Source organism: Podarcis gaigeae (genome assembly GCF_964106915.1).
Source record: "Podarcis gaigeae genome assembly, chromosome: 5".
NCBI classification, from domain to species: Eukaryota; Metazoa; Chordata; class Lepidosauria; order Squamata; family Lacertidae; genus Podarcis; species Podarcis gaigeae.
In genome coordinates, this window is record NC_139681.1 from 37,907,569 (window position 1) to 37,925,054 (window position 17,486).

The 17,486-nt window shown below is 39.7% G+C and overlaps 1 protein-coding gene across 4 annotated transcripts in view; it reads left to right on the forward strand.

The window, feature by feature from the left end:
- Window positions 1-17,486, forward strand: part of TBC1D12 (TBC1 domain family member 12) — a 45,386-nt gene that overhangs the window by 23,091 nt on the left and 4,809 nt on the right. For 3 of the 4 annotated variants that reach the window (XR_014564864.1, XR_014564865.1, XM_083740881.1), the window contains exons 3-10: window positions 646-702; window positions 6,699-6,814; window positions 7,322-7,404; window positions 9,363-9,480; window positions 10,016-10,122; window positions 11,113-11,193; window positions 13,161-13,255; window positions 16,213-16,284. Coding sequence is in view for 2 of the 4 variants with exons in the window: in XM_083740881.1 (XP_083597007.1) it covers window positions 646-702; window positions 6,699-6,814; window positions 7,322-7,404; window positions 9,363-9,480; window positions 10,016-10,122; window positions 11,113-11,193; window positions 13,161-13,255; window positions 16,213-16,284 (729 nt within the window). In the remaining 2 variants the exon portion in view is untranslated. The remainder of the gene's footprint in view (window positions 1-645; window positions 703-6,698; window positions 6,815-7,321; window positions 7,405-9,362; window positions 9,481-10,015; window positions 10,123-11,112; window positions 11,194-13,160; window positions 13,256-16,212; window positions 16,285-17,486) is intronic. The other variant, XM_083740882.1, reaches the window with a different exon arrangement.

Sequence of the window (17,486 nt, forward strand, 5' to 3'; positions counted from 1 at the left end):
CTAGTTTAGGACATTGGTCCCTTGATGCATCTTTACTGCTGTGCCAAATGCTTCATAAACAGAAATGAATGCTAAGATAGATCTGAATTTAAAAATCCAAATCATTTCCTGTCGACTTTCTTCCCTGCTTAGTCCTCGTGGAACCATTCATTTTAGCTATCTAAAACATATGCAGCTCACTAAAAAGATTTAAAACTAGTAGAATTTACATATAAGCTTATCAAAAATACCAGAGAGAAGCCAAATGTATGTTTCCACAGATGCTAACCATTTAGAGTGGGCCTTTCTAATTGAGAAGATCTGAAGACTGCTGGCTAGGGCATGACTTGGCTATGAAGGCCGTAACGGATTATTATTTTTGTCCTCTTTACGTATTATACAATCTGTGCCTTAAACTCTCGGTGATTTTTTGATAGAAGCTTTGAATTTTAGCTTTTAATGTAGAGTATGGGTATATGTCTTAAATCTGCCCAATGCCTCAATCTCAATCTGCATTGGAATTGAACATGAGCATGCTTGAAAAAGCAGTACGCACTGGTGGTCCATATAAACTGTAAAGAAGAACATAAAGTTTGCATGCATGTTGCTGTATATTAATGACTGTCAATTGTTTCTCTAAGGATTTACTTCTGTTTTTCTCATTAGGATGAAAGTTCTGGCAGTGTTGCATCAGTATCTACACTCAATCTATTAAACACAGGGGTATGAAATTTAATATTTTTCTATCACATTATATGCCATGCATGGGATCTTTTTAGCAATCATTGAATTAGATGGCATATCACATAATTGTAGCATGAGTTAACAGTACTAACTCATCAAGTCACTGAATACCATTATTGAAAAGCAAGTTTTACTCATTTCCCTTGTTCACAATTTGCAAATTTGATATGAATTTCTTTGTTTCATTTCTTTCATTTGAAAATGTATCCAGATTAATTGTTGCAGTTCAATGAAATATTCATTCTTGTTCACTTAGCATGTGGCTTTCAGCGATTTTTAAGCAATAGTCTACAAATGTTTTCAGCAACTTCACTGATGTCTGGCTGTATAGTGAAATTAAATAATTGTAACAGTTTCCAATGTTAAAGGTCGCCATTCCAAGTGGACTGGTGAAGGGAAAATATGCCAGAGTTGAGCTTGGCAAAGGCTGCAGCTATATTATAGTGCAAGGAGAACTTCCTTAAAAGCAAAGGACTCGGGTTTTTTTCTTGACTAGCTGTACTCATAGTAAGCTCTTAGCCATGGAGCAATACTTTCCCATTGTATTAAGACCAGCTATTGCTCTCTGTTCTGCCACTATTATCTATGAGCAATAAGCCTTGGTGCTTTTCTAGATAACTGATTAAATAATGAATACGCCATCTAAATTGGGGGTGTGATCTACTTAAAAAATGTGTACCCCTCCATTCTCTTGTTCACTCAAAACTCAGGGTGGCTGTAGATGCCTGCTTATTAACATGTTAAACTAAATTCTCTTAGTATCTTGAACCTTAATCCCAACCCAGTCGAAAGTAGTATGTACTGTATTTGAAAAGCCGATTTTCAGGCCATCTTGATTAATGAGTCATTTAGATGTTATTTCCTCTTTCAACCATTTAATCCCCTAGTTTCTAACTATTCATTTGTTTAGTAGCTTTGAATAGGGAACAGCCTGCAGTAAGAATATTGGCATTTGAATGGGGTCATGTCAGATAGGAGTCCTATTTTCTCCTCTTCGTCAAATACACTACTAGATCAAAGTGTCAGGATCCCCATCTGTTAGTAACATAATTGGACACATGCTGAGAGAATAAAAGAATATTTTGGCAGATGTAAGAGAGCTCAGATTGTTGGAGCTAGTCCCTTTCCTCCCTTTTCTTCCTGTTTATCTTGGTTATGTTAAGCATGCTTTTCTGCCTTTAAAATATTTGAGTGCCTTTCTTTGAATTATTATTATTATTTGCTTGTTAAGGCCTTAAGGGTTAAAAAAGCACAAATGTTAACCCTAAAAAAATGGAACACCCTTTCCCCCTCCTCTGTGTGTTTTGTTGCTGTGGGGGTGGGGGTGGAGTGGGAGGAAGGATGGCATTGAGTTGCAGTGCCTTGTGAATCCTGACACTTGAATCTATTGGAACTTGATCATCAGTGGCACTGAAATGATATTGTTTTCTTTAGAGAGAGTGGAAATGCTGATAGGCTGACTCTGCTTCCTCATCTTTCATTCTCTCCAATTTCCCTTTCTTGGGGTAATTGTATGTCTGTTGCCATATCTACTGCCATTCACACTCTGCTTTTTCAAATTCCTTTAAACCTCTATAAAAGGCTTGCTTTTTAATATCTTCTGAGTTGCCTTTGCTGTAATGTATCAGCAACTCCTCTCTCTGATGCAAATTCCTGAACTTAAAAAGGTACACCTCTATACACTGGCTTTTGACACTTGATGTATTTTTAGGACCCAGGTTATTCTGTAATTTTAAGTTGTTTTAAGCTGTTTTTAAACATTGTGCTTTTATTATTGTAACCCACCTTGGAACAACAACAACAAGCTAATCCTTAGGTTTGGAGTTCTTATTTGTTAGTGGCAAGGTAGACTTGACAAGAACAATGAAGCACTTGGGTTTCAGTTTGATGAATATAACATGTAGTGGATTCTGCACTTCATTTGAACACAGTCTTTGTTTCATATCCCAGAGAATGATGCTACTTACCGCAAGGGGGGGGGGGAGTGAGTGACATGGTGCCCCTACCAGAGATTGTCTAAAATACACTTTCATAACACTATGATAAAGGGTTTTCTTCTTTGCTTCCCACAGTTATCTTGGGATCTCCATTTATAGATTATCCTGGTTCAATTTATTGGGTGGATGGTCGGAATTATCAAGAGACTAGACAAAGTTGGAGAACTCTGTTCAGTTGGCTGGGTATCTGCGATCTGATGCTAGGAATCTATTTTTTTCTTCAGTGCAAGGACCAGGAATAGTATTTTATCAGGCATCTGAATCTTACAAAGCACACACATTTTTTTAAGAGTGTTGCTGCCTGAAAGCTTATGATTTAATAGACATACCACCAGAGGAAAAAGCGATGGAGCAGGGAATATGTATAGAACTATCAGATGTTTAAAGTTCTAATGAAGAAAAATTCCCAACCCAGTAAGGTATTATTGGAGCTGGGGCGCTTTAAGATCAGCCTTCCCCAACCTGGTGCCCACCAGTGGTCATGCAAGCTGCGACTGATGGGAGCTTTAAATATATGGAGGGCACTAGGTTTGGGAACACTGTTTAGGATGCTGTTACATGCTTCTCAACTGAACATTTGAGGCAGCATCACACATTATGCAGTGATTACCCTGTTACACTAGGGTTTCTCCCTGAAAACATAACATGTGAATGATATGCTTTCAACCGATGCATTACATATTTTTGGAGCTGTCATAATCGTCTGATATGGTTAATAACTGGTGCACTCCAGATATGTTGGGCCACAACTCTCATCAGTTCCCACCAGCATGACCCAAGTCAGAAATGCTGGAACTATTATAGTCCAAGTATCTAGAGGCCACCAGGTTGGGAAAAGCTCCCCTAAGGGTAGGAATAGTCAGTTTCTTGCCATGCATGGTTATCTTCATAAGAAACACTGAATTTCATCTCTCTGATATTCCTTCCATACCTCACATTATGTCAAATAAGGTTTGTCAATTGGCAATCCAGAAACTCAATGTTAGGAACATACAGTAGTTATTTTATTTTTACTTTTAGTCCATGCACATAAAGTAGCCTCTTGAAATGCTTGCTACGCAGGCAGTTGAGGTTCATGAACATATTTGATATCTCCTTGGCTGGTGTTTATAGCCAAGAACAGTCACAAGGTAACAGTGTTAACTTTAATTTTACACAGTCAGAAATACACACAATTGCTCAAATGGCAAAGCATTCAAACAAGCTTGCTTTCAGTTTGTCACATCACAAAATAAACAAGGAGTTAAGTGTTCAGAGTCTTGCATCCCTTCCTTGCCCTTTATGCATTCAGTACTGACACAAGGAAACTCGTGTCCAAAATGGCATTCTTCATTGATTTTCTGTCTTACAGACAGTAGCAATTGTCAAGAAATTGCTGTGTATAGGAGGTACCTGTCTCAGCTAGCCTATCTAAAAGTGCTTTCGCAAAGGCTGAGTGTAGCTGGTGTTTGCACTGTGCAGGCACAGAAACTGGTATTGGGTCCAGAATTCAGTAGCCTGATAATTTCTAGTCTTTGTGGCTGGGAAGATAAACTTGGAAATATTGTGGGTAGTGCCTGGTAAAAATTAAAACAACAAACAAACAAAACAGATGAGGCAGAGTAGGGTTTCTAGCGCAGGGCTTCTAATGATCACAGGGTGAAGCTTTATTGTACTGAAGAGTTTCCTTCTACTATCTACGATTAGCAGACATTTAAGCAGAGTGAGCAAACAGAATTTATGCAGGGTGCAGATCTTGCATTATCTTGGCACAAACCTTTTACCAGCATAAAGTATACACAGCCCTAACTGTGACTAATCAGCCTGGCAAGCATCTATACTTCTTTGTGTCCACTGGAACAACATTTATCTTTTTTTTGCACTCCATTGCATAACTTATAAAAATGTATTTATTGCTTCTAACATTCACTGAATAGATGCTTTTCCCAGCCTCTTAATTTGACCTTCTGAAAACGTCCAAAGGTCAGTTACCTTTCCCATGTCTGGAGGACAGTAGCTCCCATTAATGGGTCTGTTGAAGTCTTCTAGCCATTGTAGTTGTGAAGACAAGCTTGGAAATATTATGGGTAGTGGCTGGTAAGGCCAGCCATGTTTGGCAGAATTGAATCTTGCTGATTCTAGTGAGTCATTTCATCCCCAAAAATTAAGATTAGGATATCTGCTACATCTGAAAAATGTAAATTATATTTCTGAATATTTATGTTAGGCTGAAAAATCATCTATGCAGTTGCCATAAATGTATTTAACGTAGTGCCAGAAACATGGTAATGTAAATGGTGTGGCCTTTTCATTTATGTTGTAGCTGTCCCAGCAGCATTCTCTAAAGCAATTATAATGCTGTGGATTGATGCCAAATAAGTGCTGCAATCTATACAACCCTGTCGCTGCATCAGGCAGGGAACCCCTCTTTTAGCTGTCTGACCAAACCATAACTGATGAATTTGATGCCACAGTAACTTGCCATGGTTGGATGCTTTAAATGAAGTGGTATTCTTGTTCTCCAGCCAACATGCTTGCAAAAGCGAAGCCACAAGCCTCCTGTGCCTTGCTCCGATTCTGAATGCTAGCAAACAGTGTCCAAAAGAGCCAAACTCCTTTTAAAAGGTGGCACCAAACTTTTATTATGTTATGAAAACTCATCCTCTGTTAGGCCCTCATATAGTATTGATATTTTGGCAGAAGGGATTTCTGAATAGTTGAGGGGTTTGGGGGGTTGGTTGGTTTTTTGTTTGTTTGTTTTGTTTTACATTTTAGGTGAACCAAATTAATTAAGGAGCTTTATCTGGTTGGCCACAGTCAGAACAGGATGCTGGACTTAATGACCTTTGGTCTGATCCAGGAGGGCTCTTAGGTTCTAGCCATGCATTTTAAAGGCGAAGATAAAGTTTTCATGAGAAAATTAGTGTGCTTGCTTTGTACCTCTTGGTGCATATAATTTTTATCTCTGTAGCTGCCGCAAATCCAGTTATTTAGAACAGCATATTTTTTCAGTTCAACTGATTTGTTGCTTTTTATGTTTTGAAATGGGCTAGGTCTGTGGAATTTAGCAGTGTATTTGAGATATTTTTAATGGGGGGGGGGGGATTTGATTCAGTATGTAGCAGTATTTTGCCCTGATCTCCTTTATACTAAAGAGTGGCCAAACCTCTAGTGTAGTTGTTACTGCAAAACCACTGTGGGTACAGTTCTTTGATACAAACCTTTTAGATTGTGGTTTGGCCACAATTAATGTTTCACCTCACTTTTTAATACAATTAGCAAGAATGTGTGTTGGTGAGGAAGAAACATATGCTTTATAATTATTTTCTGTATAATCAACCTAAGTTGATCAACATTTTTATCTGATAGCAGGGTGGTGGTATACATTCAGATTACCATACTACTGACAACTGAGATAGTAAAGACAGTGGCTTCGTCAGACATGGTTTATCATTACAGGAATGAGCCCATAGTAAGCCTTGTGCTTGTAGACTTTCCGTCCCCCTTCTGTCCTTCCTGTGTGATTGGGAAGAGCAGTTCAAATGCACTTACTTCTGTTTTACACTAATCACAGTTAAGTGTTATGTCTAAACCAGGACAAACTTAACTATGGTTAGTTGAAACTTGTGAACTTCAAACCATAACGGTAAACCGTAGTTTAGCACTAGGTTACATCAGAATGGGACCAGAAACTTTCAATAAGTAGCAGATTATTTCTCTTGTCTTGCTTCCTCCTTTTATATGGATTTTCCACACACTGTAATTTGCAGAACGTTTACTCTTTCAGCTTGTGTTGGTTACAACACGATTACTAAATGCAGCGCCTTTCGCTCTGTCCTGAGTCTCAAGCTGATACTGTGCATGGCTGCTAGCAATATTCATCTGACTCTGAAGTTGTCGTTACCTAGGCGACTCATAGCTTCATTGATGGAAGCTTAAACTGGTGCCATTTATCCCATCTGTGGATCAACTAAAATTATATCATTCAATCTTGTTTAGGAGTATGAAGCACGAACAGGAAAAACATGTAAACCTGTACCCCAAGCGACAAGACGTAGACACTTTGAATTTGAGCCACTTTCAACTACTGCTCTTATTTTGGAGGATCGACCATCGTAAGTCGCTACGAGTTCTTTTGAAAGCAGAGTATCAGTTTCATGTTAAAGCAGGTTGTTATGACCAAAGTTATGCCTGGAAGGATTTGCCTACCTCCTCCTGAAGATCATATCAAAATTTAATGTTGGTTTTTGTGGTGCACAGAAATGTTCATTCAGGTAGCCCTTCAGATACCCTTGCCCTAAGTTGTAAATGACTTCCTAGATCCATCCCAGCAACTTGAATTATGTCCGGAAACAAACGATGAAGGTTTGTACTATAAATATTGTATAATGTGGGTCAGTCTTACCTTTTCCCTTATTTATAGTCTGCCTGCCTCCTGAGATATTGGGCATAAATCTTTGCTTCAGTAAGGTAATTATGGTATCTTGCACGGCTCAGACGGGAAGGTCCTATTGGGAGTAAGCAGAGTGGAATAATTTATTCCCTTGTATAGGAAATGAAACAAAACAGAACTTTTTAATTTGATTCATTTAATCTTACCTTTGCTTATGTTTCCCCCCCAGGAACCTTCCTGCAAAATCTGTAGAAGAGGCTTTACGTCACAGACAAGAATATGATGAAATGGTGGCAGAAGCAAAAAAGAGAGGTATGGCTAGTCTTACTGTTCATAATGCTATTTTCTAAAAACGAAAATGTGGGAATATAAAAAATAGAATGCAAATTATCCTGGACTAAAAGAAAACTCTTCTTTCTTTCTTTTAACACAGAGGTACAGTCTTAAAATGAAGCTAATTTGTCCTTCAAAGTATGGCTGCAATTTTAACACTTTAGCACACTCTGTGTGGAACTGAAACTTTCACATTTGTTTCATTCATTGCTTTGTACTTGGGATTCTGAAGACAGATATTCATTAATGCTTTGTGGGTGTACACACACAGCACGCAAAGCTAGATATTTCTCTCTAACACACACAACACATCTATTTCACTGTTACACTCACCTCTGCAGCTTAACATGGCAGAAAAAGCCAAAGCAGTAGCTTGGTAGCTTGTGTTCCGCTGGAAAGAGTCACAGTTTAGATATGTGCCATTTGTGTATGTTATGCTGTTGAACTGGTATACAATGCAGTTAGTGTATATGGAAATGCAGGTGATCACTGCCTTTTCAACTTCAGCAGTCTTCAGCAGATGGCGTTTAGTGGATTCTATCCTCAGCCTAAAACCTGTTGTCATCCTGCACCAAGACTGTGTGCAAGTTGAAAGACTTGAGGCCTTGACCTTACAAAGGATACATTTGCTTATCTACCCCTCGGAGCTCGTGCCAGTGTTGAAACCATAACGCTGTGCGTGTTTATTAATGTTTGTGCATAACTTTCTTACACCCTTGCAAGTGCTTACCCATGATAGCATAGATTAGCACTCCAGCGTCAATTAAAATATTTTCTCAAAGGCAACTTGCTTCTTATGTTGGCTGGTCAGTGCAGTCAGCAATTTGTTTTAACAGCCTGTCAAATAGAATTGCTTTTTTTCTTACATGAATTTGACCCTTTACGTAAGGGAAAGTACGCAGGTGACATGTACAGTGTGGTACACACACTTTTTACATAAAACCTGCAGAACTCATGACCTACCTTGCCAAAACCAACCCACCAGCCTTGTATTGTGGTGGGTACCCCTCCTATTCTCCCTCCTATTCTCCCTGTCCCAAGCAGGCAGTAGCACCACAAGGGTTTCAGTGAACCCCTCTGGCTTAATTGGGTTTGGGGTGAGAAATTATAGAGGTCACTCATGTCTGTGTACAAAAACCAGTAATATTTGAAACAGTCCTGAAAGCAAGGCGGATTTCCATGAGCTTCCTGCATTGCACAGGGTTGAGCTAGAGGACCCTTGGGATCTCTTCCAACTCTACAATTCACTAAATAACACAAATTCTAACGTGATAAAGGAAAATACAGGATTGGAGACTGAAACAACTGACTTGCTGTTGTGTTTCATCTTTGCCTCTATATACTGATGGTATCTGAGAAGGTGGATTTTTTTTTGGGGGGGGGGGTAAATGTTGGAGTTGGAAATGTAATCTCTTACTTGAAAAATAATAATCTTTGTTACTCCAGTCATTCTACTTGGAATCAGTAATATTGCTTCTGCTCCAAACTGCTGGCTCTCTCTAATTTCCCTTAGAATTCACTATTACATTACTCTCCCAGCTTTCTGAGATTTAATTAGTCATCCAATAACATCTGTCCTAACGTGGCTTGTCATGGTTCATGCAACAAGTGGTTTCTTACGAAGCTCCTCTAGAACAGCTTATACAACATTATTTGAGATGTTGGTTAGTCAGTGTGCAGCCCTACTTCTTCTTACTAGATATACACAATTGCAGACATCCACTGTGTCTTGCAAACTTGGAAGAGGAAATGGGGAAATTGACAGTATTGGGAGATTCATATTTCTGTCGAGAGCTAATCTCAACAGCGCCGATATGCAAGACATTTTGGCAGTTGACTTAATCTGGAGAATGTAACCCCCAGAACATTTTCTATCTTGATACATTTTTGAAATGTTGATTTTAAAATTAAAATTAAAAATATTCTGGATTTAATAGAAATTAAGGATGCACATAGAAGGAAGAAAATAATGAAAGAACGCTTCAAGCAAGAGGAGAACATCGCTAGCGCTATGGTGATTTGGGTCAATGAAATACTGCCTAATTGGGAGACTATGTAAGTATAGATGACTTTGTAACATCAGGAGCCTTTTTACTGATGCTTGTTAGCTGCTATGGAAGCCTTTTTGACTGAAGAGCAGGATGAAAAAGCATTAAATATACGCTTCACAGGCTTTTATATCCCTCAAAAGCCTTGAATGTTTTTCTTTCTGTTCTCAAACATGTATTTGGGCTCATGATAGCCTAGAATTACTTTTTCTGTTCAGTAATCTCTTTAATAAATTGTTGTCATTAGCAGTTTGTCTAAATGCTCACCCTGTGCGAAATTGCGGTCTTCCAGGGCCAGGGGGTTCCCCTGGGTGTGGCATCTAGGAGAAACCATAAGGCACTGTTGGCTTAAATGGGATAAAGCTGTGTCAAAAGCCCTCTCAGGTGATCTGGCTTCCATAAGGGAAAACACTTGACTTTCCACTATATGGAGCCAAAGCTTGCTGATGTTCTTTGCTTCTGGGGCAACCTGGAAATGCCAGGAATGGCAGCTAAATTACCTGTACTTACCAAAACAACCCCCCCATCTTCTCTTTTTTTAGGCGTTCTACAAGGAGAGTTCGAGAATTGTGGTGGCAAGGGTTACCTCCAAGTGTTCGTGGGAAAGTGTGGAGTCTTGCTGTAGGAAATGAACTGAATATTACTCCTGGTATGTGTTCTAAACATGCAAACTCTTATCTCAGTAGGATGGTGGTCTCAAGAAATAACCCAACATTTCTTCCACTGAGTTTGTAATAGCTTTTATTGATACAGAAAGAAGTTGCTTTTAGAAGAGATGAATTTATGCCACAGAAGTTCAAAAATGTATCTGTTTTGCTTCACCCAGGAGAGGTAAACTGGCCCAGTCTCCCAATACCAGTTTTAAATTGAAGCCATTTAAAGATGATAATGAAAGGGACAACTTTTTCTAGCTGTCAAATACTTTTCAAAAAGCTAGAGCTTGTTAATGGTTTTGTTGGGTTGGGGAGGAGACAGCCTTTAAATAATGGGACTTGACTAAATATTTTAGTTCAAGAGACTGTTTTTAATATGCAAGAAGACTCACTCTTTTTAGGAAGAGGTCACTTGGTTAGTAGATTTTAGCATGTTTCAGTTTCATCTCTTTCAAGAAAGATCTGTATAGCTGGTTTAAGAACTGGAACAACGTAAAGATTCTAACAGTTCACAAATCTTTGTATGGAGCATGCCTAGATCTCTATGTACTTGTTTGGACAATCGCGTCTTGGATTAATACCCAGATACACGAAGGAGCATTTTAGCTGAGCATGAAGCCCTTTTACATGAGTTTCCATTAACAATTGTTTCCTGGTTAATCTTAACTAGGAATATATGTTCAACAGTTCTGGAATATGAAGCCATGGTTTGAAGTTGGTTAAATTTTGTTAATGGAGTACCTAGTGGTCTGTTTGTGTGTGCAACGGGGGATATACAAGCAGCCAAAAGGCTTGTTCATGTCTCAAGCTAAAACTAAATTCAGGGAAGCTGTCCCGAGTCAGTGGCTGGATATTACACAGTATGATTTCCCTCCCTGGTTTTTATAACTAAAATGCATATAATAAAAAACAGGATTACTGTGAAAATTGTATAGTTCTTATCTGTAAATTTGCCCTTTGGCTCCATTTTGCTGTCTGTTTTGCAGAACTCTATGAAATCTTCTTATCTAGAGCCAAGGAACGATGGAAGAGTTTTGGGGAGATGGGTGCTGAGAATGATGCAGAAGGTAGGTTACAACGATACCCGTTACTGCTTTTACATTCTTCTAAGTAGAATGCACATGATTAGCCAAATGACACATTCAGAAATATAGCACAGGCTTTTTGGGACTAGATCATTCATTGTAGGATCAAACGTTTGATACTTCCACATAGAAAGCTAACGTTATCATCAGCTAACATCTACAGTTTGATGTGGTATAGTTCTGAGCAAGTTGAATCCCAAACAGATTTCTGAATTTGTTCATCTCTTTGTTTGGAGATTCAAACACAGTGGCAGAAAGCTTAAAATTGTCTGCTTGTTGAAACGAGGGTTTCCTTCAGAGAATATTATACTGTTATGATCCAGTGGATTTGCCATAAATACTGAAGCTGGAAGAGCTTAATAAAAGTAGGTTTTGCAGGGAGGATACCAATTTATCAAACAGAACTGGCAATATCAGTTCAGAGTAAGTCTGGTCATTTGTGATCCAACCTTATGAGCAGTACAAAATTAGAGGGGTGAGGGAGAAGCCCTTTTCCGATATAAACGTATGACGTGATGATATCTTAGCATGCTTGCTTGGGAAGAACAGTATGTCTCTAAAGAAGTCTGAAACCTGATTTCATGTTTGGGGAATAAGCCCTTCAGGAACAATAGATGGATGAGGGAATATAGTGTTGTGCTGAAGAGTCTCTTTTTTCTATGGGCCCCAGCTCTTTGTGCTGGAGAGCAGGCTGCTGTCAGCCTGGAAGAGCTGGCCAAGAAACTACCATGCTTTCAGAATAAACAGGAGCACAAACTGGGTAACTTAGGTCTTTGGCTTGAATAGTGGAACACTCCATAAGGAGTGGAAAACAACTGAGACTTCAGGATGTAACCCTGAAAAGGGGAGTTTTAAAATAAATGATGATAATGCCCAAATCACAAGTCAAGTGCTGAAGGCTACTGAGAAAGGATGGAGAAAGAATAGGACAAGTGGCCACAAGCCCAAATTGCACAACTCTGTTCTAGTTGAAGGGAGAAGGTAGAGGCAGAGCAAGGATTAGAGAGAGAGGAAGAAGAAGCAAGCAAAAAAACCAGGCAGAAAGGGAGGAAGAGAATTAATGAAAGTGAGGTTTTTTCCCTATCACAGAAGAAGGACTGGTGAGAAGGATCCTTGGTGGAGTAAAGTAAAAATACAGGACACAGTAGAGCTTTTACTGCGCAGTAAAGCTTTTACCAACCCAGAATGAGTTGGGCACTGTGTCTGCTTGCAGGGCTGCTCTCAGGAGATATCATTTCCCCAGAATTCTAAAAACAATTAGTTTTGTAAAATTGAAACAGGAAGTCTGTTGAAAGGTGTTTTCCAGAGGAACAAAAAGGGTGGATATGCTTTGGCTGTTTTCTAAAACAGGGAATGAATGGTGTGGTTCCATTGTGTCAAAAGGGCATGGGGATCTTTGTATTGCCAGTTTAATGAGTAGCAGGGTATTGTCCAAATTTAAATTAGGATGCAGTTGCTTTTGACTCTGCAAGTCCAAGAAGTCTGTAGCTCCTGGACATTTAGGGTTTAGGAACTCTCTTTCCCAGGTCAAGAGAGAGTAGTGCACAGTCCAGATAGCCTGACAGCCTTGTCCTGGGTTGCCGAGCCCTTGCCAACTATAGGACGGAAATTCTGAGACAAAATGGAGGTGAGGGGACAAAATGGGAGGACTGTGGCAACACATCTGTGCCTGCTTGAGTTAAACCATTTTTTAAATCACCTCTTAAAAGCCTTTTTTTATTTTTGCAGTGGTATACCAAACACGACTCATAGGTTAAAACGATAGTTGAACGAAATAGTTGTTCTCTACACCTTTTCCTGCTTTCTGTAAATTAAGTTAGTATTTTCTTAATTTCTGATTGGAAGTAATAGTCAGACTACGTAGAAGATGGCCATAGTCTTACGTTACTGTATAAATAACTCTACAGACATATACATATATAAAAATCTGCATGCTTTAATCTCTGTAGATGCTGGAGTATCAGTTGCTGATCGGGAGGCTAGTTTGGAGCTAATAAAATTGGATATATCCCGCACATTTCCATCCCTCTATATTTTTCAGAAGGTAAAATGTTTTTGACTTTGTTTAGATACAAACATGTTAAACATGAGGTCATTTTCCCTGCTGTGGCTGATTTTCTTAAAAAAAAAAAAATCTGTCAATGAAAGGTTGTTTTTTTAAAAAATGGAATTTTCTGCCATGGATTCAAGCAGCTGAAGAATTCCATGCTACATTAATAGTAGTGTGACTCAAAAATAATTTGAAAAGGCACTTGTGTCTCAGGTATTAACTCTATAACTTCATCTTCTTGGCATGGTACTTAGAGAGAGTGTTTTATCTGACCAGGTTAGCAAATGTTCTGTCTATGCATCTGTTTCCCTGCAGTCGAATAGTTAGATCTTTGACTTGCTTTACGTGCTTGCAAGGGTGGAGTGTGGGAGGGAACAAAGCAGCTATAGCAAGCAAGCTAAAATTCATTTTCCAGGCTGGCGAGTGCTGGGGTTTGAGGAGAGGTTGATTGATGTGTCCAACTAAAGCAATAGAATGTAAAAGCAGCTTGCAAACCTTGTTGCCTTCATTCACTGAGCAAACATAGCAGGTCTTCCAGGACTTAAGCCATTGTTTCTGGGGGGTGGGGCATAACTGCAAACAAAAGATCACCTGGTCAGCTAGACTTCATGCTTGCTCACCACTGCCAACTGGGAAGGTAAGCCAGTTCCACGTCTGTTCAAATAACAATATTCTGGCAGAAGTACAAGCGTACAAATCTGCAAGTGTTAAGTGTTTGGCTTTTTAAAAACATGAAAAAATGGCATCTTACTATACTTACAAACAGATTTCAGAGAAATGTTTGATAGTATATCAAATAACTAAATGAATGGTATAGTATAAGGGGAAAAATATACTCACCCGCCTCCCTTTTCGAATATATGTCAGACCTCTGCATATGTTTTAATAGAAAAACGACAATGCCTGCACCTTTTAACATTTGTGGACTTGGAATTTTAGTATTGGCATTCCAGTCTATAATGCCACGTAAGAAGAAGCCCCTATGCAAAGTTTTTTATATACCGTATTTTTCGCCCTATAGGGCGCACCTAGTTTTTTTTTTGGGGGGGGAGAATAAAGAAAAAAAATTATTTCCCCCCCAGGCGCGGGGCTGGGGCAGGGGAAGGCCGAGCTTCCCCCAACCCCAGCCCCCAGAACAGGCTGCTATCCGCAAGCCTGGGGAGCCCGGCGGGAACTCCCGCGGGCTCCCCAGGCTTGCTGATAGCTTCCTGAAGCCTGGAGAGCGAGAGGGGTTGGTTTGCACCGACCCCTCTCGCTCTCCAGGCTTCAGCGAAAGCCTGCATTCGCCCCATAGGACGCACACACATTTCCCCTTCATTTTTGGAGGGGAAAAAGTGCGTCCTATAGGGCGAAAAATACGGTAGTTCCATCTCTGTGTATGCTGTTACAGTGTAACAAGCAAAATAGCAGGTCCCTTGACTCAAAGAAGCTTTTAATCCCCAGAGTTAAAATAGGATTTGTTTACTCAAGAGACTTGAGTGGTCTTCCTCTTTTGTTCCTGGTGAAACCGAAAGTGCATTACAACTAGACAGAATAAAAAAACCCCAGAGAGCTGTCTATTACAGAGTTAGTTTGCCTTGCTCAAGCCTCACCTGAAACTTTGTGTCTAGATAGTTTCCCTTCTTTGTTTGCTTAGCCAATTTGCATTCCTAAATGAACAGCCTGCAAACCCGAAAGTTAATTTTCAGCTCCGATATGAGTTACTAAAGGATGAAGTAACAAATGTTCAGGTGTGAGGCTTTCTGTTTTGTTTAGTTAACCTCACCCCTGCTGCTACTAAATTGCAAAAAGTTTCTGTAATTTTCATTTATATGACAACCTAATGCAGCGTTGCCAACCTTTCTGAGCTGCAGTGGCCGCTGTCGGGGGTTTGGCATAATGGCTGCCACATTTAAAAGCGCAGAAGAAAGGACAGGCCCTCAATGTGGTGCTGTCCTATCCCCCCCCCCCCCGCCATCAGCCACCTCATCGGGGGGGGGGGGTGAGATGCAAATATCAACCACTGCTGCAGTTACTTACAACGAGAAGCTGTTTGTATCTCTATTCAGAACGGATGAGGAGGTATGTGTCAAATCCTGGCATCCAGGGAAATGTAGACATGTTTAAGGGAGTGTGTTCAGTTTAGGGGAAGCTGAGTCAGTGCAAGGAGGAGCTGAGCAGGAAGAGCAAACAGTGTCTCATGGATATTTGAGTGGATAGTTACTGAGACACGTTGTGGGTACTGTAGGAGGTACAGGTGGGCACACTGTAACAGTGTTGGTGACCTCTGACCTAATGTCTCCACTAAAAAAGGAGGAGGAGGAGGAAATTATTAACGACCAAGATTCTGTCTGAAATTACTTTTTCACAATCTGGGACAGGGTGATAGTGGTGGAAGAAAATACACAAGTCGTTGTATGCAAGGCTTTTTCCGCATCTAAAAACGCTTGCTGGATCGAAAGTGTTGTGAATTCAGAGTTACGTTTTGTCAGCACTGAAACAGGTCTTGGCAGTATGTATAGTCCAGAGAACATTAGGAGAAACAATGCACTTTGTCTATACAGTTTGGAACTGGGATACTAATAACCAAGTTCACCCTCTGGGGGTGACTGCCAGCGTTCCTAAGTGTTGACATTTTTTAGCTCACTGTCCCTTGTTTGCTTGGAGGTAGTAGAATAGAATGGAGAAAGTGTGCACTCGCCCACACATGTGTTCATGGGTAATGGGTGGAGGGTTTTTTTTTTTACTCTTTTGGAGCTGTTACAGTTCTATGCAGTCAGGAACAAATGGACTTGTAGGAATTTCAGTGCTGCTGTCACACATATATAGCCAAGCTTCTGGGCATGCCTAACTTTGTATAGATTGAATATATTGTGACCCAGTGGAAATAGTCTTCTGAATTCAAAATAAAGCTAGAAAAACAAAATAAATGTTAACATATACGTTTCTTTTTTCCGTTGTTTTCACTTCAGGGTGGCCCTTATCATGATCTTTTGCACAGTGTCCTGGGAGCATATACATGTTACAGACCAGATGTAGGATATGTAAGTATCCTTAAAACATTGCCGTTCTTCACATTATAATGACGTTTCATACAAATATTAGCTTGACGTTTATTTTATTTTTTTATAATATTTTTTATTGAGTTTGTAAAGTACAGAAAAAAGAATAAAGAACATATTATAAGAGTAAAGTAGAAAGGCTACAAGTTTTCTTGTTCTTCTTTCCAAAGAACACACAATATCTCCATAGATACTTCAAAACATGATAGTTTTTTTAATACATACATAACTTCTATTTGACTCCCTACCCCTCCTTTCCTGATATTTATTTTATTACTCCTTTTTATTAGCTGTTTTAAAACACATGTTTTTATTATCTAAACCCGATACCATTAATTCTTTCAATAATCCATTGCTTATATTTCAAATCCTGCCTGCAACTTCATGTATGGGTGATAGTTTTATAGATAATCCAATTGCTCTGTTGCATTTAGAGGAGTGGTGGGATACCACCGGCCAATGAGCCTAATTGGATCTGGCAGGGGTCTTACTCTGGCTCACAGGATCATGTTCCTCATTACACACCCGCCTATCCCACACCTGGCATCAGATGTGGTGTTGCAGTGAAGGAACAACTGGGAGCTTGAAGTACACTTCCAGTATCTCTTTGACAAGGAGGTATTGTTGATAACATGGCTCAGCTGATTGGCGCTTTGAAGTTGTATGTTTACAGTTGTGGTTTAAATTCAAACTGCATCAGCAAAGGGATGTTTTCCCTCTACTGACCAACTGTGTGGACAGCTTTGCTGGTACACAGAGAATAAATGTCTGTTTGCAGATGTGGTTTGGATTCAAACTGCACCAGCAAATGGATAAAGCAGACGGTTAGCTGCTTGGTGCTGATGACAAGCCCCTTTGATGTTACATGACATACCGATGTAGCCTCTTGTGGATGGGAAAGCTACGAATCTATCCTGGAGCTGAAAATGTTTCCCAGCCCTGGTCTAGAGGTAATGGCTCAACTGTAGCCTGCAGAGATGAGTCTGTAAATCCTGTTGACATGTGATTGGGACTTCCCAGTAATTGTGCACCAGATTCTACTATAGATGTTCCTTCCCTATGGCATTAGCCCCTAGAAAAGCAAGGGGAGAAAATCCCTGAATGTATATTATTCACGTGTTGGCTTCACCACCTTATATTTGTCTGGTAACCACCTGCCAATTCTTCCTACTGAAGCTATAAAA